The following is a 21,011-nucleotide window of genomic DNA, read 5'->3' on the forward strand; positions in this document are numbered from 1 at the left end:
CTCAAGTGACAAACCCATTTGTTTCTGATATAATGGATAATGTGATTAATGACCTTGCAACAGGATTTCTTCAAAGCTATAAAGAAAGAAAAAGATTTCCATTTCTAAGGCGCAGGACTGTCCAGTGGGCCTGGGGCGGGGTCTCCTCTTCTCTCCGAGCACCTCGGCAAGCCAGGGCCCGGCTTGGGAAAGAATCGGCGAGGGCCCCGGCCCCGGGCAGCCCCTCCGCCCGGCCTCACCCCCTGGGCCGGGGCGCTGGCTCCGTCGGGGGAAGGTAGGCCCGGTCGGCGGGGTGTGGCTGGCCGAGGGTCAGCGCCTGGGCGGCGGCCGCGGGGGGCGTGCGGGGCGGGGGACCCGCTCCTCCCAGCAGGCCCGCGCGCTCCGGGAGATCCTCGTCCGGCGCTCTCACGAGTCCGGGCCGGCGGAGCCTGGAGGCGGCCGTCGTGCGTCTCCTTCCCGCCTTCACCGAGCGAGGTGCCGGCGGGGGCGGCTGGCGCCGGCAGCCCGGCGTTCGAGTCCCGCCCGGGGCTTCTCCTCACGCCGCGTGCGAGGTGCGGTAGCGCGCCCCGCCGCGCCGGAAGCCCAGCAAGCCACCCCGGCGCCGCCGGGACACTTGGGAGCTCCCGGCTTCTCTTCAGCCCCGGACGCCCGCGTTTTCGGGTAGGTCCTCGCGACGCCTGAAACGGGCGGGCGGTGACTCCCCAGGGCGCCGAGGCGGCTTTTTACCTCAGACCGGCCCTTCCTGGGGGGCCGCGAGGGCCCCCGCGCTCCGCCTCACACGCCGGCCCCCACTCCCGCGAGTCCCCAAGCCGCGCCCTCGCCCCGCCCCCCGCGCTGACGCGCTCGCGGCCCGGCCAATCAGAGCTCGCGGCGCCGCGCCCCACGCGCTGGCACCCCCCACCTCCTGCTTAAGAAAGCGCGCGCGCGGATAGAGCCCGGAACGTCGCGCCGAGCGGGAGTGCTGGCTGCGCGACGGCAGAGGCCTCCCCGGCCCCCGCGGCCCTGCGCCCCGACGGCGCCCGCGCGCCCATGCTGAGGTGACCGCCGCGGCGCGATGCTGGCGCTGCTGGCCGCCGCCGTGGTGCTCGCCGCGGCCGCCGCGGCCCAGGACGGCCCGGCGCCCGGCAGCCGCTTCGTGTGCACGGCGCTGCCCCCGGAGGCGGCGCGCGGCGGCTGTCCGCTGCCTGCGAGGCCCGGGCCGGGCGGCGCGCCGAGCCCCGAGGAGGAGCTGCGGGCCGCGGTGCTGCAGCTGCGCGAGACCGTCGTGCAGCAGAAGGAGACTTTGGGAGCGCAGCGCGAGGCCATCCGCGAGCTCACCGGCAAGCTGGCGCGCTGCGAGGGGCTGGCGGGCGGCAGGGTGCCGGGCAAGGCGGCCGCGGGCAAGGACACCATGGGCGACCTGCCACGGGATCCCGGCCACGTCGTGGAGCAGCTCAGCCGCTCGCTGCAGACGCTCAAGGACCGCTTGGAAAGCCTCGAGGTAGCGGCGCGGCCCACGCGGGGGACCCGGGACCGTGCGGAGAGCGCGGCGGGGGAGAGGAAGGGGGCGCGGTGGGGGCGTGGGAAGGGGCGCGGGCCTGGAGGGGCGGGGTCGGGGAGGGGAAGTGTCGCGGAGAGGGGGCGCAGCAGGGAGATTGGGAGGGGGCCTGGAGCAGTGCGGGAAGCGCAGCCGGGGAGTGGGAAGGGGGTGCGGTCCGGGGCGAGGAGGAGGTCGGTGAGTGGGGAGGGGGCGCGGAGGGTGGGGGACGCCCCCGGGTTGTGGGGTAGAGGAGCCCCGAGTGGGCTGCGCGGGGCTGGGCGGGAGGCCCGCCGGGGCGGTGCGCTGAGTTCGGGGTGGGGGGTGCTCGGCCCTGCTCTTGAACTTGCTCCCCCACCCCCAGCCCCGCACGTGGAGGAAAGGGTTAAATCCCCTTCCGCGCTGGGCCGGCCCCTCACTTCCCAAGGTCTGGGTTAGCGAACCAGGACCGCGAAGTCGAAGGGGAAACAACCCCCCGCGAGCCGGGCGACCGTGCAGCTTGTTTTCTCTTCTCGAATGTCCCCATGTCTCCCAGAGCCGGGACGCGGCTCCCGGAGGCCGAGAAGGGGATGTGATGCCGCCGCGTGAGGTCGCGTGTCCTGGGCATCTGTGTTCCGCTTATAAATCAGGTCGCGCCGGACCAGAGGGGGCGGGCGGGGGCGCGCGGGGGCGCGGATGGGTCACCCGCTACACCCGGCACCGGCTCCCGGGTTCCCAGCGTGGAGGAAACGCCTTAACTTCAAAGACGCCTCTGCTGCCAGTTGCACAGGCAGTTTTAAAGGTGTCCTTCCCAGCTGCGTTGGGGGAGGCAACCTTATTCTGTTCTTTCTAGGGAGATTGATGCCGTTTTGAACTCTGAGAGAGAGAGAGAGATCTTTAATTTTTATCTTTACTTTTTTTTGCTTTCTCAAAAACCCATTATTTGAGAACTTAATAAGGGCGATCAAAAATATTTAGTAGCAAAACTAGGTTTAAATGACAGGGTAGTGGTGATTGCAAGATTATTTGAGGGTTTCCTGTGGCATGATGGCTAAATATGGTATTTCCAGCATCTGTATATCCCTCAACTCATGATTAACAACAGATGTCATTTTCTCAACACTCACTATGCATCAGGCATGTTATCTAATTTTAATCAGTGCAACAGAGGCAGGACCTGTTATCTGTATTTTACAGTTTGAAACACTTAGACATAGAGAGGGCTAAGTAACTTCCAAGGACACATCTGGGCAGTGACAGTAAAGGAAAAAGGAAGTGAGAATTTCAAAACAGCATTAAAAACTGATTTCTGGAATTTAGAGCCATAATGTTTTTGATGTGTCATTTCCTAGTAACATTTATGCAAGCAGTTATTTACCTTGGTACCATGCTGGAACTTGGCAGCTGTTTTCAGTTTTAGATGAAACCTGCTCATCAGCTTTGAGTACCATTCCATTAACTCTTAAAAAAAAATTATACTAGCTATGTTTTTGTTTTTGCCCGGCAGAGAGTTAGAAGTGTTGGTTAAAATTTTACTTTTTAGGTAGGAGGAGAAAAACAGCTTTCCGAGAAGGGAGAGCAGGCTCACAAATGTTAGGTATTGCTGCAAAGTAATTCTTGTCTGACTTTGAAATCCTTTTCATGCAAAAAAAAAAAAAAGGCATCAGTGAAATGCTCCCCTTTGTGCCGGCACAATTTAATGCTCACAGTCTGGAAGCGTCTCCCTGTGTGGCCAGGCTGTTGGAGCTACATTGCATGGTTCCTTTTCAAATGGCCTGAATGCTTCTCTCCTGTGCTGCCTGCTCCCGAAAGCACCAACTCCGAGTGAACGTGTCAAATGCGGCGCTGCCCAGCGACTTTCGAGAGATGCTTCAGCGGCGGCTTGGGGAGCTGGAGAGGCAACTGCTGCGCAAGGTGGCGGAACTCGAGGACGAGAAGTCCCTGTTCCACAACGAGACGTCGGCTCACCGGCTGAAGACTGAGAGTGCCCTGAACGCACTGCTGCAGAGGGTGACCGAGCTGGAGCGAGGTGACTGCTTTGTATGTTTCTGTGTTATGCACCCCAAACATAGATACCCCACAGCTTTAGTTCTTAGCTGCTTTGGTGTAATGGAAGCTGGTCTCATGAAGGGAAAGGGGGCAGCAGAGGAGCCCAGCAGAAAAGCTCTCTTGCCCATTTACAGAGGAGGCCACATGGGCCCTTGAGGGTGTGACCACTCCCAGACACTGCCTGGTGGCCCTGGGCACATTGCTGTGCTTCCATAGGCTTTGTCCTCAGGACCCTTTTGCTGGGGACAGACTCCGAGGTGTCATCTCTGGGACCCACCTGTCCTAGGTGCTGAGAACCACCTAGTTCTTTACAGTGCAAGCTCTCCCTGTTTCTCTCTGAAATGAAGTGCTGTTTTTTAAAGGGGAAGCAGCTGGATTGGTGCACCAGAGGAGTGGGTTTTCTCCCACAGTGGGGCAGCCATAGAACACGTTGGCACATTTCCCTGAGAGTAGTTTGGTTTATGGACGGCAGTTATTGTGCTCATGGTTGTTTGAGCAAACCATAAGGGTGTGATGGACAGTGGTCATCTCAGGAATTAACCCCCTGCTCCCTACTCCTGCTGGCATTAACCATGAAAAATCACATGAATTCAGGACCAGCTGGGCTAAACCACCCACTCCCCAACCTCCTTTCATGTGGCCATTTCATTCCCCTTCTTCACTACTCCTTGCAACAGGTTTTGTGTGTCTTTCCCTTTCTACTCACACTATGATGGATAAGTTTCTCCCATAGGAGAGAGAAAAGGGGAGGGATCAGGGCTCAAGATAATTCCAATTGCGTTATCAACCTCATACTGCTGGCAAACTGAAGCTTTAGGTTTTGCAGGTGAAGGAAATGGGATTATAATCTCAGATGAAGACTAACTCAACAAAGGAAGTTTCTGATTACTTGGCTTCATGAATTATTGAAAGGGAATGTACTTACCGCAAAACGACCTATTAATTTTTTAATGACCTTGGCTGAGGAGGGCCAGATGGCATAGCTCAAGGAAGTGGTGGCACTGATCTGTTTTACAGCCAGGATCCCAGAAGTCACAGGTCTCTTTTATCCCTTTCCTTTTCCTTTCCTTCCAGAGAAATTTATCCTTCCCTACCCTTTTCAGAAAAGGGTGAGTGTGGCTTACCTATTAAATTCAGTTCTTGAATTTTCAAAAACAGTTTCATGTCTGCCCCACCTCTTGTTGCCGGGTGACCTCGGGAAGCTCGTTAGGTCCCAGGAGCCTTCCCCAAAGGAAGAGCAACTGCAGCTTTGCCCTTCTCACCTGACGGGAGGGAAGGCTGCATCAGAGGTGGCTAGGGCCCTCCCCCTGCCCTAGCTGCCCCCTCAGCAGAGCATCAGGACCTTTAGGGCCATGGTGTGGGCGCATTCAGTTTAGTTAGTACCTTGGACTGGGGTGGCTGTAGGAGGTAAGCAGGGCTCCGCTGGAGACCTTGGTGGCTGTGTCACACTTGGTGTGGTTGCCAAGTTGCTTCAAGGAGGTGGGTTAGTAGAAATCGCCTAAGTCAGTGTGTGCGCTAACACCAGGCCATGCGCCGAGTGCTTCACTCCTGTGAGATGGGATTTTGGTTGCCCTCATTTCGTACTTGAGGAAACTGCTCAGAGGGTCTCAGCCAGAGTGTGCCCCGGGCTTCATTCGGGGAGAGAGGGGAGCGAGTCGAGCTGGTGAGCAACAACAGTTGTGCATGCCTGCCCCTTGCTCCCTCTCTGTGTTAGACTCAGGGCTCGAGGGTTTCACATGACTGCCTCTAATGTCCTTCATCATGGTTTGGCCATCCAGGGACTGCCACTTTGTGACTGTCCCTCCCATCCCCAGCCCACCTGTCCATAGGCAGAAAGGAACAGTCAGGACTTGGGTCCAGCCAGTGCCCACACACTTGATCCTTAGATTCCACTGGAAGCCTTCGCTGCTCCCCTAGCCCAGAGGAAAGACAGTCCAAATGAAAGCGGGGCCTCGCAAAGGCCCCTGGCTGTCCGTTCATCGCAGGATCCCTCCGACCTGGCCCGAGCTTTATTTACTGCCCTTGGACATTACCATGAGAGCTCTAGAATTCTATGTGCTCCACCCAGTTCTGGGATGAATCTGAGCACAGTGACCATTTGCTGACCAGGTTGTCTTCTGGGAAATTCATAGTTTATTTTCATTTGTAACAAGTATAAAAGGACATGTCAACCCCCTGCCCTCAAATGTGACAAATAGAAAAGAGACCACATTCCTTTTTTTTTTCTTTCATAATTGAGATTGTATTGGTTCTTTTGAAGATTAGACCATGTTTCTTTGAAAGCAACCAGCTGAGCAGACACATAGAATCTTAACCATGTGGCAAGTGGGTAGCCTTGGAAGACAATTTTCCATTGTCCCTTGCCAGCCCTTTCTGGGCCAGGTGATCGGCTATGAGTTCCCCACTCATATCTTCCGTAACACTTGTGACAACCCTGTGAGGTAGGAATTAGTCACAGACAAGGAACTGAGGTCTTGATAGCTCAAGTGATGCCTACATTCACGTGGCCAGGAAGTCTCAGCCCTGAGAGTGAAGAAGGTGTAACCCTAGAGGACAAGGGGACTCCCAGCTGCAGCCTGGAGCTGCATGTGGGTCCAGCCCTGGTGGGTAGAGCTTCCCCCTGAAACCCAGTGGGGACGGCTCAGCCCCTGATGTGATGCTCCCCACGGCCCGGCCCCTGAGCCACCTTTTCCCTTCTTGTGAATCCCACTCACTGCAAGGGACACAACCCGCTCAGTGTTGAAATAAATGTTGACACTGAGAAGATTACACCCTTCTCTCTTCTGGCCCAGACTCTCCTCTCCTTTGCCTTGTCTGCCTCCTGCCATTTCTAATTTATTGGTCAGGCCTTTTAATCCCTCAGTTGGATCTAACCAAGTTTCCTTTCAACCTCCAAGCTGGTTTTCAGTAAAGAGCAGCAGCCTCCAGGGTGCAGGCCCCTCCTCTGCCCCTCAGCTCTCCCAGCTCTAATTAAACCTATCTGTTGTCACCAAGCTAAGGATATTACTGACATTGAGTCTTATTAAGCCATCAAGCTTGCCCACCTGTGAGGAGGAAAGCCGTTTCTCTTTATTAAGTTAGCAAAGCCTTCATAAGCAGCATGAACACTTGCTGTTTGCCCGCAAATTCTAGAGGCGTCATGTCGTGGAAAGAGGGGCTTCTGCTCCCTGTCCTGTGACCTTGGATAAAGTCACTTCACTTCTCTAAACCTTGGTGCCTTAACTGTGGAATCTATACATCTGAGAGTCAGGGGTACCCGGTTATCCTTCTGTTTTGCCTCAGCCTACGTGGGACCAGTCCCAGCCCATGCCCTGGTGGCCTGCTCTTCCCAGCCCTTGCTGGGGCTCAGCAGCTCCCCAGCCTGTAAAGGTCAGAGTGAGTCAGGTGACACTGCACCCCACAGATAGGAGATACCCTGGGGGAAGCGCAGATTCTAGTAGTTATCCCCTGCTTGTGGTAGAGAGGCTACACAGGTGGTCTGCACCCGGCCATTCCCTTTGACAGGTCTTTGGACAGGTGTGAATGGTAGCACTGAGGGCTTCTCTTATGTATTATTTACTGTGACACAGAATGAGCTTGGGGGATTGCAGTGGAGAGAGATTTATCTATGCTGACCTAATTTCATAGAAGGGCAAGGAAGGGGCTGATGGAATCCCTTAGTGAAGCAGGCAGCTGATCCCTGGGGTGCTGGCTGCCCAGAACCCACCTGTCTTCAATGGCAGCAGCAGCTGGCTGGGCCCTTGTGGGTGCCCAGTGGATCCTGGTTGAATGAGTGGAGGAGGTTTGGGCCTCTTTACCAGCAGGGTCTGGTCCCCAAATAAGAGCTTACAAGGTTGGGTGGTACCCTGTGAATTTTAAAATCTGTGACAACTGAACAGGGACTTCCTTCCCACACATTTCTTTTTGTTGTTCAATGAATTTTTAGCTTAAACAAAAACTGTATGAAAATTATTAAACCCATTTAAATGTGCCAGTTGTTTCCAAGGATTTTGAAAGAGCTCTTCACATAGAGACAGCTGGGGGTCCTCACCAATCCTGAGCAGGCCCCAGAGGGCCAGCTCTGGCCGGGTGTGGTAAGCTAAGTGGTGCAGGGGTGCAAATGTGCAGGGCCCGGCCTCATGCAGGGTCCACACTGTGGGAAACAGCCAATAAACGCCGAATTCTTTTGAGAAAGATGGGTCAAGTCATGAGCAAGCAGTTCACATCAGTTCACAAAGCCTCTTCTGCATTAACCTGTGTCAGGGCACAGAAGATAGACTTCTCCGCCTTGGCGGTGGTAATTCTTTATTATGGCGAGTGACGTGGGCTTTTTTCTTTGACAAGTGTTTGTTGAGGGCCAGGTCCCGGTAACACTTTCCACCTACAAGCCCAGGCCTGGGTCGTCTCCAGCCCTGCCCTTGGTGAAGAACCTGAAGAGGCTGAGATTTTAAGGAATTATCTTAGGTAATAAGATTTGGGTGAGGAAGGGTTTTCTGGCTTAATTTAAGCAAAAAATTAAATGCAGCATCTCTCTGCCCCATTTCTTGAGCATTCTAGTTATTCAGATATGACTAGAAAATATGGAGAAACAGGGCCAGGTTTTTCCTTCTGGATTTAAAGAGTCCTCTTTTCCTAGTCTAGAAGACTTTAAAGTGCCCCGCGCACGACATAACAAAGTATTCTTTCCTGGGCCTCCTCGGGGCCGCCACACATGGGCTGCTTCTGCCTGGAGTGCTCTTCCCAGAGCTTCCAGCCTCCTGCTTCTCGTCATTTGGTGTCAGCTGAGATTCACCTCCTCAGAGAGGCCCTCGCTCGGGCAGAAGGAGCCTCCTCCTGTCTCTCCCCACTGCTCATGCCCTTTCCTGGCTTTTGTCACTCACCTGGACTGGTTGAGTGTCTATCTTCCCCACCAGAATGTGAGTTTCCTGAAGGCACGGACTCTCGTGCCTGCTGCTGGGTTTTTACCCTTTGACCAGCGTCTGGTATGTGGCAGGTGCTCAGAGGATGGAGGACTGACATCGCGGGGGATCCAGGCGGGTCACTGCTCTGCGCCACGCTGGGGAGAGGGTGCCTGATGCAATGCCGCCTCTCTCCTCTCCGCCCAGGCAACAGTGCGTTTAAATCGCCAGATGCCTTCAAAGTGTCCCTTCCCCTCCGCACAAACTACCTATATGGCAAGATCAAGAAGACCCTGCCCGAGCTGTACGCCTTCACCATCTGCCTGTGGCTGCGGTCCAGTGCCTCGCCGGGCATTGGCACCCCGTTCTCCTACGCAGTGCCTGGGCAGGCCAACGAGATCGTGCTGATAGAGTGGGGCAACAACCCCATCGAGCTGCTCATCAATGACAAGGTGAGGCCCGCTTGGGGTCCCAGCCTCCCCCGGGAGGGTGGGTGTTGGAGGGAGTCCCATGGCCATGTGCCAGCCATTAGCACAGCCAGGCGGGTCCCCTCCGGCCCATGCCCTCCTTCCTCGGCAGACCTGGGAGTGCAGGGCTCGCCTGCTCCTAGTGGGGACAGCATGGCATGTGGCCATTCCCACAAGGCCAAGGGTGGCTGTGGGGTGGAGGGGCAGGACACAGCAGCCAGATGCTGTGGGGATCTAGGCCCACAGGGAGTGGGAGGGGCAGACTAGGCCTGGGTCTCTGTATCAGCCTGAATTTTCATTTTTTTATTGTGCAGTTGGACCAGTTTTGACAAACACATATGGTTGCATAACCACCACCACAATTAAAATGCACATCTTCATCACCCCCCGCCCCCCCAATTCTCTCACTCCTTTGGAGTCACCCCTTCCCATGCCCCTTGCTCTGCTCCCTGTCCCTACAGTCTTGCCTTTTCCAGAGGAAAAGCCTGGCTGGTTTCCAGGAGGTTTTTCTCCTCATGACAGCTCAGGGCTTCTGTGGGATCCTCCAGTAGCCCCACTTCAAAACCTTCACCCTAAAGGCAGACTGCGTAACAAAATAGCATCCTCCAACCTGCGTCTCTGGAGCTGAAGGTTTGAAGGCTTACACCACCTCCCTGGTGGCCCATGCCCCGGGAGCCCTCACTCCCCATTGGGTGCCCGGCCCCCACGCCCTCACTCTGTCCTCACTACAGTGCCCTCCGTGGAGTGTGTTTGAGTTGGGCTTGCTGTGAAATCTGCCTGCTGGCCTCCTCCTAGCAGCGACAGGTCTCTGAGCCCCAGGGATTAATTGTTCTAGACAACACCCTTGGACACAGGCGGAGGACCTTGTTTCCCTGTTTCCCTCTCGGTTTACACATCTCGTAAACATGTAATTCCTAGGAGGCAGGCACCAGGTTGCTAGGAGACCGTCCAGGTGGAGCTGGTCTATAAAGTGTTCTCAGAGTAGCAGGCGGCCAGGGCTGGCGCTGGGTTGGCAGCACCCCTCCCCAGTTCTGCATAGAGTCTGTGTGCCCCTGCCTGCCCCACCTCACCCACACATGCTTGAGAGCCTCTGGGCCTCTTCACTGGAGGATGTGGCACCCTCATCCCCAACCCAGTCAGCCCACACATCCCTTTGAACCTTGAGGCGAGTCCCGAATGTTGCCTCAGAGGTTTCGATGCCCAGGGCATTGGCTCAGGACAGCCCTGACACCTCCTCAGGTCCTGCAGCTTGGAGAGCTCTGGGCCAGCCAGGGGAAGGGTGGCCATCCCACCTGCTTGGTCTGCACAATGTCCTGGATCCTCAGCCTTGCCAGGGACCCCAGGGGATTCAGCAGAGAGTTGGGGCTGCCCTGGGGCCAGGGACTCTCACAGAAGCTCCTCTTTTCCTCTGGAGTGTCTATGTCTCATACGTGGTCTGTCTGAGGTAGCTGGGAGGGACATGTGTCCACATAGCACAAAGGAGATGCTGTGGAACCAAGGTGGCAACCATGGTGATGGTGGGACTTCCTGCCCTGAGGGACTGCACGGGGACTGGGCCTGACAGGCCCTCACCTGTACACTGCCACCCACAGGTTGCCCAGCTGCCCTTGTTTGTCAGTGATGGAAAATGGCACCACATCTGTGTCACCTGGACAACGCGGGACGGTATGTGGGAGGCTTTCCAGGATGGGGAGAAGCTTGGCACTGGGGAGAATCTGGCCCCCTGGCATCCCATCAAGCCAGGGGGTGTGCTGATCCTCGGGCAAGAGCAGGTGAGTCCTGGAGGATGTGGGGTGCACATGGTGAGGAAGGCCAGTCTGGGCCTGCAGGCTGCACCCACCCTCCCTGCCCCAGCTGCCTGCTTCCTCTCCAACCTGGCCATATGGTACCGTGGGCAACGCAGATCTGCTAGCGTGGCCATGCTGTCCTGTGGCCTGAGGAACTGAGGGCAGGAGTGGGGACAGGGACCCAGTTTTGTGGTGGGCTCAGACGATTCCAACATGGAGTCAGACACAGGTGAGCAGGGGTCACCTGCCATTTGGTGATATGGGCTGTATCTTCCTTCAGGGAAGGGGCTGTGGGATGGCACTACCCATCATCCCTGTGAACCCCTCGGGCATTTGGCCTCTGGGTGCCAGAGCTGGTATCTCCGGGAACTTGTTTGTGGTTGTAACCTTGACCCAGAAGGGGCCCCTGCGGGATGCAGAGAGTGCCCAGCTCTAAGGGGGGTAGGGAGAGAGGAAGAAGTGAGACCTCAGAGGCTGCCCTCAAAAAACTTGTCCTCTAGCCGAGAAAATAGGAAATTGGCTGTCTGTTCTTGGGCACGTAATAGTTGACATTTTGGTCTGCGTTTGAGGTTCTTTTTTCAGAAACCGTTTATTTGTCAGGAGAATGGATGAACTTGTTTGCGTTTGATCCTGCACTGATGCAGAACTCTTGTCCCCATTCCCAGGACACCATCGGGGGCAGGTTCGATGCCACTCAGGCGTTTGTGGGCGAGCTCAGCCAGTTCAACATATGGGACCGGGTCCTCCGCGCACAGGAAATTGTCAACATCGCCAACTGCTCCACAAATATGCCCGGCAACATTATCCCGTGGGTGGACAACAATGTCGACGTGTTTGGAGGGGCTTCCAAGTGGCCTGTGGAGACCTGTGAGGAGCGTCTCCTTGACTTATAGCTGCCTTCTCCTCCGTCCCAGCGGCTGGGGGCCAGGCATTCCCATTGCAAGTTTAGGGGCACTTTCTCCATCAGTCAAACTGTATATATACCTCTTGCCAGAATGGACTGGGGCCCCAGAACCCATTCTGGGGAATCCCTAAGACTGAGACTGTGACAGCATTTGTCACTGGCTTAGTTATTCCTTAACGAAATTTTATTGTTTTTCGTTTTTGTGTTTTTGTTTTTGTTTTTTTGGGGGTAGTGCCAGAACCCTCCAGGGAAGTAGTCCTGCCCCACAAGGGGTTGCTTCCCTTTGGGGGCAGGGTTGAAGCATGGATCCCTCTTCGGAACTACTGTAAATCCTAGTGCAGCCCCGCCCCACACTGCCTTCTCAGATCCTTGCCGTCCCATGTGTGCCATCTGTCTGTCCCCTTGTAAAGACAGTGTAGCTGTCCTGCTGGCATGGCCCGTCCTTGTGTCTTGAGTGCATCCCTGCTGTCACCCCAGCACGCAGCAAAGTGTCTCCTCCCCAGTCTGCACAAGGGCCTTTCTTTGTGTTCCTCACATTGTGCAACTTCCCTACTGCCCAGACAAGGCCCTTCCTGCTTTGAGGGGGGTGGGGGGTGTCATAATTCTCTAGAGGGGCTGGGAGGGACTGGGGTCTTGGAATGCAGAAGGGCCTGGACGGCCATTCCCTCCCCCTCTGTCATCTCTTGCTCACACTGACATTTGAGGGCATCATCCCTGGTATGACCTTGAAAGGCCTCTCAAGTGGTGCCAAAAGTTCAGCTGCAGCTTTTGCAACCATCCTGTAGACTTTGGGGTATTTATTTTTTCCCAAGAGGAAAGAACAGCCCCTAGAAGTTTCCCGCTTTTGATGTTTCTTCCCACTGTGAGGAGTGTGCTAGTTTTTAATTCATGTTGTACCCTGTAAGCATTTGGCTGTCCATAAAGTATTTTCCCCAGCACTTTTTTAAAGAAAATGGTTATTATTTGGTTGATACTTGCTTTGTGACTCCAGACTGCTTAATATATTAGACGGGGGTAGTAATTTATTTTAAAGATAAAATGATTAAATGGGGAAATTTATAAAGTTAAATATTATATATTTTATTTTTCATACGTTTAAAGTGTAAGCCTGTGGAAATGCCATTTGTAGAACCAAGTTGACATTCCCATCATAACACTGTATGCTACAAGAACTCTTTTGATGATGAAATTTTGATTAAAGTACACTGGAAGATGCTTTGGTGATTTCCTTCCCTCCCTGCTTTTTAGTCTGAGAGTGGGAGGGGTGGGACTTTGTACTCCCAACAGAATAACGGCTGTTCTGGTTTTCCTGGGTGTGACTGCAGGTTCTCTTGGGATTGCCTGGTGGGCCCCCTGGGACCTGGGGATGCTTGGAGGAAGTGGTGCTCTGGGTCTCTCTTCTTTTCACCCCAAACAGACTGTGGCCCTGCAGGGCTCTCAGGCCCTGTGTATTCCAGGTCCTGCCCCATCCCTCTGACCATAGGACTGAGTTCAGGTAGACCCTTAATTCCCTTCCAGCATGGTACTTGCTTAGCATCTACCATAGGCAGATGCTCTTCAATACATCATCTCATTTAATCCTTATAACAGCCCCCAAAAGAGGGAATCCCTAATTACAGGAACAGTTAAACAGCCACTCCTGGATCATACAGCTGATAAAGGGCAGAGCCGGAATTAAAGATAGTCTGTAGCTCTGAAGATGCCATTGCTCACTCCTGCAAACCCCTGCGTTCTGGTCTTTTGCATCCTCCCAGATGTGTGTCTATCTGCTCTGGCAGGTGTGTTAACTGTCTCTCCATCCCCACAAACATTAAGTGACCCCCTCTTCCATTTTTATATTTTTACTCTATCTCAGTAGCTGTGGAATCTAACTCGGTTTGTCCCCTTCCCAAGTAACAGTGTCAAGATTTATATTTTTCTAAGGGAGGGGAATCCAGGCTTGGAGCCAACTGATACTGTGGCTGATGTACTTGATACTGAGACCACAATGGAAGCTTTAACCTCTAAAACTAGGATTGATGGGTCACTAAGGTTCTGGGAATACATTTTCAGTGTTGTGAATTATGACTGGCAGGAATTGAATTTCATTAGTGTTGGGTAGAACATGAAATTAGGCCAGATTCTCTGCTTGGGGGCATTCGGAATTGAAAGGACTGAGGCCAGGCGGAGAGCAGTTGTTTTTTAAAATCCTCTTTATGATGAAAACACAAGGTACTCAGATCTTCCTAGGGAGAGGTACTGAGGAGTTTCCTTATTTCGTATGTGAACAGTTATGAAATACTACTGTGCACCATGCACTGAGCTTGCTTTACTTGATTCTCTGGCACTGCCTCCTAAAGGAGGGCTTTCGTAGGCAGAGGCAGATAACTTACTCCCTGCAATTGGAGGATCTTAGAACCCGGAATTTGGGACCCGAATACTTCTTGCTAAGTTGGTGTGGGATGGTGAGCTGACCTTCCTTTCTTTATCATTGCTGCACACTGGTCCTCCTGTTCATTCATGTCAACCCAGTAAGTGCCCATGTCTTGAGTCTCCCCCTTGAAGTAAAATAATGGCCTGTTTCCCTATCCAAGACCCTTATTCTTTGCTTAAGGCTATAGAAAATACCATGATGGTCAACTGGGTTTTCCAAGAGGTGTGAGGTAGAGAGGATGATTCTGATTGGTTGTGTTGCCATGGAAATGGGAGCTATATAACCAATGATTAATGAATTGGGAGGTGATAGAATGCAGTTGAAGCAAAGGCATCCTGGGACCAAGTCCCTGCTGATGGAGAAGGCGGGCCAAGGTCTTGCACAGACTCAGCAGACCCCAGCACCAGCTCTTATTATCGGAAAGTCTTGAAAAGGAAAGCCGTCTTCCTGTTGAGCACAGACATTACTATTCATCTGTCCATTCATTCAACCAGTATTTGGGGCACAAGTATTTGTGTCAGGCATTTTTCTTGGCACTGGAAGTACTATTGTAAGATGGCCAGGTAACCTTCTTTAGTGGAGATTAACTTCAGTGGGGAATGTGACTAGAAGGCAAATGCAGAAACAGGAAATACTAATGTGATAAGTCACCTGGAAACTACTTTGTGGGATAATGTTTAAACTGGGACATGGTGGAAGAGAAGAAGCTAGCCTTGGGTGGATGTTCCCAGGCACAGGGAGCAGTTGGTGCAAAGACTCTAAGGTAGTTCTGAGCTTGGGATGTTCGAGTAGATGAAATAACCTGGGTAGCTGCAGTGAACTGGGGAGGGGAAGAGTGCTAGGTGGGATGGAGAGGTAGCAGGGCCAAATCACACAGGGCCTGAGTTCAAATCTTACTCAAAGTGAAGTGGGAAGTCTGGGGGTTTTAAAACCCCCTTTGCTTAAGCAAAGGGCTCTGGTGATTTGATTAAAATTTTAAGGAGACTGTGCTACCTGGTGAATGGAGAATGAACTGACGGGATTGCAAATAGAAGCAAGGAGACTGGTGAGGACGCTGCTGTACTAATCCAGGTGAGAAAATAGTACATTAGAAAAAAACATAAAATGTCCATATTGGAGAAACTGAGGAAAAATTAAAATATAAGACATATAGAAAACAAGTATCAAAACAGTAGATGGGTGGTTCAGTGGTAGAATGCTCATCTTCCATGTGGGAGACCCAGGTTTGATTTTCAGACCATGCACCCGCACCCCAAAAAAACAAACAGTAGAAATGGGGGAGTACAAGGGTAGTTCAGTGGTAGAATTCTCAGACCCGGGTTTGATTCCCAGCCCATGCACTTCTCAAACAAGCAAACAAACAAATGAAAAACAAACCAAACAAAATCAACAAATGATGCTGCAATAAGGGGATACTCACATAGAAAAAGAATGAAACATGACCCCCGCTATACAGCATATAAAGAAAAAAACAAAAAACAGTAGAAATGCTTTTCCTTGTCAGTAATCATGTTAAATGTAAATGGGTTAAATTTATCAATTAAAAGGGAGTGGCAAAATGGATTTAAAAAACTATGATCCAGCTATAAATCAACAATAAACTCACTTTACACAAATAAGCTTCAAGTGAGAGGATAGAAAAAGATATCCCATGCAATTAGTAACCAAAAGAAACCTGGAGTGGCCATACTGATATCAGGCTAGATAGACTTCACGTCAAAATTGTTATAAGAGACAAAGGATGACATTATATATGAATAAAAGGGTCAATTATTCAAGAAGATAAAACAATTATAAACATATATGCACCAAGCAACAGACCACCACCCAAATATATGAAGTAAACATTGACAAAATTGAAAGGAGAAAAAGTTCTACAATAATATTTGGAGACAGCAATATCCCACTTTTGATAATGGGTGGAATATGTAGACAGAAGATCAATACGAAAACAGGACTTGAAAAATGCTATAAGCCAATAGACCTTATAATAGACATATACATAGTGTTCTACTCAACAACTGCAGAATAGCACATTGTTCTCAAGTGCGTGTGGAATAGCCTCTAGGAGGGCCATATGTTAGGCCACAAAACATTTCTTAATAAATTTAAACAGATTGAAATACAAAGTATCTTCTCTGACTACAGTGAAATGAAATGAAGCTAGTTGTCAATAACAGAAGGAAACTGGCAAAATCTATAAGTATGTGGAAATTAAACACACTTTTAAATAACCAACATGTCAAAAATCACAAGGAGAATCAGGAAATACTAATCCAATCAAATGAAAATACATCATAGATACCAAAACTTATGAGATGCAGTAAAAACAGTGCTCATAAGAAAATTTATAGCTACAAATGCCCACCATAAAAAAAAAAAGATTTCCTATCAATAACCTAACTTTACACCTTAAAGAACTGGAAAAAGAAGAGCAAACTAAATCCAAAGTAACAGAAGGAAGGAAATAAGATTGTAATGAAGAGAAACCAAATGAAAAATATTAAAACAACAGAATCAATGAAACCAAAAGCAATTTCTTTGTAAAGATGAACAAATGACAAAACAATTAGGTAAAGTGGCTGAGTAAAAAAATTCAAAATGACTAGATGAAAATAACTTAGCTCTGATATGAAACATGAACAACAAAAGAAAAAATAGATAAATTTTTTTCATCAAAATGTAAAACTCTTGGGCATCCGTTGACATTATCAAGAAAGTGAAAAGACTGTGAAAAGTGGAATGTGAAAGCAAAAAGAACCCATACAATGAGAGAAAATATTTATGTGAGATATCTGATGTGGAACTTGTATCTCAGCTATGTAAAGAACTCTCAAAACTCAACAACCGAAAGAGAAATAACCCAATTAAAAAATGAACAAAGGACTTGAATAGACATTTCTCCGAAGAAGACATGGAAATGGGCAACAAGCGCGTGAAAACATGGCTAACATGATTAATCACTAGAGAAATGCAGACCACAACCACAACCATTAGGATAGCTTTCACAAAAACATTTTAATAATAATAATAATAATAAAAAGAAAATAGCAAATATTGGCAAGGATGTGGAGAAATTCAAACTCTTAATCTTTGCTGGTTGGAACATAAACTAGTGCAGCCCTTGTGGAAACAGTTTGGTAGTTCCTCGAATAGTTAAACATAGAACTCCCTTATGACCCAGCAATTCTACTCCTAGGTATATGCCCCAAAGAATTGAAAACAGGGACCCAAACAGGTGCTTGTACACAAATATTTATAGCATCGCTATTCACAATATTGAAAAGGTGGAGACAACCCAAATGTCTGTTAACAGGTGAGTGGATAAACAAGTTGTGGTATACCTATACAAGGGACAAATTTTCAGCCATAAAAAAGAATGAAGTACTTTAATTTTTGAATATTGCTTGGAAAATTATTGCTTTTTACTTTCTTTGCTTTGTATATATGTTATACAATAAAAAAGTTAAAAAAAAAAAAGAATGACATACTGATACATGCTACACTGTGGACCTCAAAAACTTCTTTCAAGTGGAAAAAGCTAGACATATGTTTCATATAAATGGTCACATATGATTCCATTTATATAAAACATCTAGAATAGATAAATCCATAGAGACATATAGCAGATTGGTGGTTGCTAGGTACTGGGGAGAGGGGGGCAAGGGGACTGATTAATGGAGTTTCCTCCATTAGTGATGAAAATGTTTTGAAACTCGAGTGAGGTGACAATTGTGCAACCTTGTGAATGTGTTAAATGCCACTGAATTGTACACTTTAAAAAGGTTAGTTTTATATTGTCCAAATTAAACTTCAATTAAAATGAAAGTCAGGGGGTGCCCACGCCCCGCAGCAGCTGACCCGCCCGCCCCCCTTCTCCCCTCTTTCTCCGCCGGCCCACCGCGTGGCGCCCACGCCCCGCAGCAGCCGACCCGCCCGCCCTCCTTCTCCCTTCTTCACCCTCCTGCTCCGGCGGCTCTCCAACCACCACGGTGCCCTCTTCCGCCTTCACCGGCTCCTCCGCCACCAGCCTCAATAGCCTTGCCACCCTCACCTTTCCTCCTCCAGAACAGCTACTGGGGGAGTGGAGACAATACAGAGCAGCTCCCGGAGCCACGACGGAGATCAAAGGGACAGCGTACCCCATCCTGGAACGGCTGACTGTCTGGGAGAACCAGCTCTGGTGAGAACACCAAGGGACGCGGGCTTTCCTGGGCGGGACGGTAAGCGGCCGGAGTCCCTCCCTTCCTCCTTCCCAGGCTAGCTGGCAGAATTGGGCAGGCGGTCCCCTCAGGCCGCGGCGGCTGGCACCCCCACCACATGAGGCCCCCCGAACCAACTGGAAGAGTTGGGTCAGAAATCCCCAGACTGCAGAGAGCGGTGACCAGGGGGTCCCTTCCAAACACGTGACTCCCCGGTCCACCTGGGAACAGTGCACTCTCCCGGGCTGCGACAGCTGGCGCCCTTCCGCCACGCTTGGTGCCCCGGGCCGACTAGGAAATTTGGTCGGGCGCTCTCACGTGCTGCGGCGGCTGGCGACCCTCCCCGCGTTCAGACCCCCCGGGCCGGCTGGCACTCTTCCAAGACGCTTCGGCTACCAAACCTCCCCTACGGCGAGAGTTTTCCAGAGTTAAAGGACCCACAGCAACTTTTACTGGTGGATCCCGTAGACAAACGTGTGCCACGAGCGCCACCTACTGGGCAGGATAAGAAAAACAGAACCCAGAGATTTCACAGAAAAATCTTACAACCTGTGGGGTCCAACACTCAGGGAAATCTGACTAAATGCCCAGACGCCAGCAGAAGATAACGGATCACGCTCAGAAAATTGAAAATATGGCCCAGTCAAAGGAACAAACCAATAGTTCAAATGAGATACAGGAACTGAAACAACTAATGCTGAATATACGAACAGAAATGGAAAACCTCTTCAAAAACGAAATCGATAAATTGAGGGAGGACATGAAGAAGACATGGGCTGAACATAAAGAAGAAATAGAAAAACTGAAAAAACAAATCACAGAGCTTATGGAAGTGAAGGATAAAGTAGAAAAGATGGAAAAACAATGGATACCTACAATGATAGATTTAAAGAGACAGAAGATAGAATTAGTGATTTGGAGGATGCAACATCTGAATTCCAAAAAGAAACAGAAACTATCTGGAAAAGAATGGAAAAATTCGAACATGGTATCAGGGAACTCAAGGACAATATGAACCGCACAAATATACGTGTTGTGGGTGTCCCAGAAGGAGAAGAGAAGGGAAAAGGAGGAGAAAAACTAATGGAAGAAATTATCACTGAAAATTTCCCAACTCTTATGAAAGACCTAAAATTACAGATCCAAGAAGTGCAGCGCACCCCAAAGAGATTAGACACAAATAGGCGTTCCCCAAGACACTTATTAGTTAGAATGTCAGAGGTCAAAGAGAAAGAGAGGATCTTGAAAGCAGCGAGAGAGAAGCAATCCATCACATACAAGGGAAACCCAATAAGACCATGTGTAGATTTCTCAGCAGAAACCATGGAAGCTAGAAGAAAGTGGGATGATATATTTAAGTTACTAAAAGAGAAAAACTGCCAACCAAGACTTCTATATCCAGTAAAATTGTCCTTCAAAAATGAGGGAGAAATTAAAACATTCTCAGACAAAAAGTCACTGAGAGAATTTGTGACCAAGAGACCAGCTCTGCAAGAAATACTAAAGGGAGCACTAGAGTCAGATACAAAAAGACAGAAGAGAGAGATATGGAGAAGAGTGTAGAAAGAAGGAAAGTCAGATATGATATATATAATACAAAAGGCAAAATGGTAGAGGAAAATATTATCCAAACAGTAATAACTCTAAATGTTAATGGACTGAATTCCCCAATCAAAAGACATAGACTGGCAGAATGGATTAAAAAACAGGGTCCTTCTATATGCTGTCTACAGGAAACGCATCTTAGACCCAAAGATAAATATAGGTTGAAAGTGAGAGGTTGGGAAAAGATATTTCATGCAAATAACAACCAGAAAAGAGCAGGAGTGGCTATACTAATATCCAACAAATTAGACTTCAAATGTAAAACAGTTAAAAGAGACAAAGAAGGACACTATATACTAATAAAAGGAACAATTAAACAAGAAGACATAACAATCATAAATATTTATGCACTGAACCAGAATGCCCCAAAATACGTGAGGAATACACTGCAAACACTGAAAAGGGAAATAGACACATATACCATAATAGTTGGAGACTTCAATTCCCCACTCTCATCAATGGACAGAACATTAGACAGAGGATCAATAAAGAAATGGAGAATCTGAATATTACTATAAAGGAGCTAGACTTAACAGACATTTATAGGACATTAAATCCCACAACAGCAGGATACACCTTTTTCTCAAGTGCTCATGGATCATTCTCAAAGATAGACCATATGCTGGGTCACAAAGCAAGTCTTAACAAATTTAAAAAGATTGAAATCATACACAACACTTTCTCGGCTCATAAAGGAATGAAGTTGGAAATCAATAATAGGCAGAGGGCCAGAAAATTCACAAATACGTGGAGGCTCAACAACACACTCTTAAACAACAAGTGGGTCAAAGAAGAAATTGCAAGAGAAATTAGTAAATACCTAGAGGCGAATGAAAATGAAAACACAACATATCAAAACTTATGGGATGCAGCAAAGGCAGTGCTAAGAGGGAAATTTATTGCCCTAAATGCCTTTATCAGAAAAGAAGAAAAGGCAAAAATGCAGGAATTAACTGTCCACTTGGAAGAACTGGAGAAAGAACAGCAAACTAATCCCAAAGCAAGCAAAAGGAAAGAAATAACAAAGATTAGAGCAGAAATAAATGAAATTGAAAACATGAAAACAATAGAGAAAATCAATAAGACCAGAAGTTGGTTCTATGAGAAAATCAATAAGATTGATGGGCCCTTAGCAAGATTGACAAAAAGAAGAAGAGAGAAGATGCAAATAAATAAGATCAGAAATGGAAGAGGAGACATAACTACTGACCT

At 49.7% G+C, this 21,011-nt stretch overlaps 1 protein-coding gene across 1 annotated transcript; it reads left to right on the forward strand.

Annotated features, from left to right (window-relative positions):
* Positions 1-1,054: 1,054 nt before the first annotated feature.
* Positions 1,055-12,877, forward strand: NPTX2 (neuronal pentraxin 2). Its single transcript, XM_077140605.1, has 5 exons — positions 1,055-1,480; positions 3,308-3,524; positions 8,629-8,873; positions 10,481-10,660; positions 11,341-12,877. The coding sequence occupies exons 1-5, from the start codon at positions 1,055-1,057 to the stop codon at positions 11,566-11,568; spliced, it is 1,296 nt and encodes a 431-aa protein (XP_076996720.1). The 3' UTR covers positions 11,569-12,877.
* The last annotated feature ends 8,134 nt before the right edge of the window (positions 12,878-21,011 follow it).

Source organism: Tamandua tetradactyla, chromosome 23 (genome assembly GCF_023851605.1).
Source record: "Tamandua tetradactyla isolate mTamTet1 chromosome 23, mTamTet1.pri, whole genome shotgun sequence".
Taxonomy (NCBI): Eukaryota; Metazoa; Chordata; class Mammalia; order Pilosa; family Myrmecophagidae; genus Tamandua; species Tamandua tetradactyla.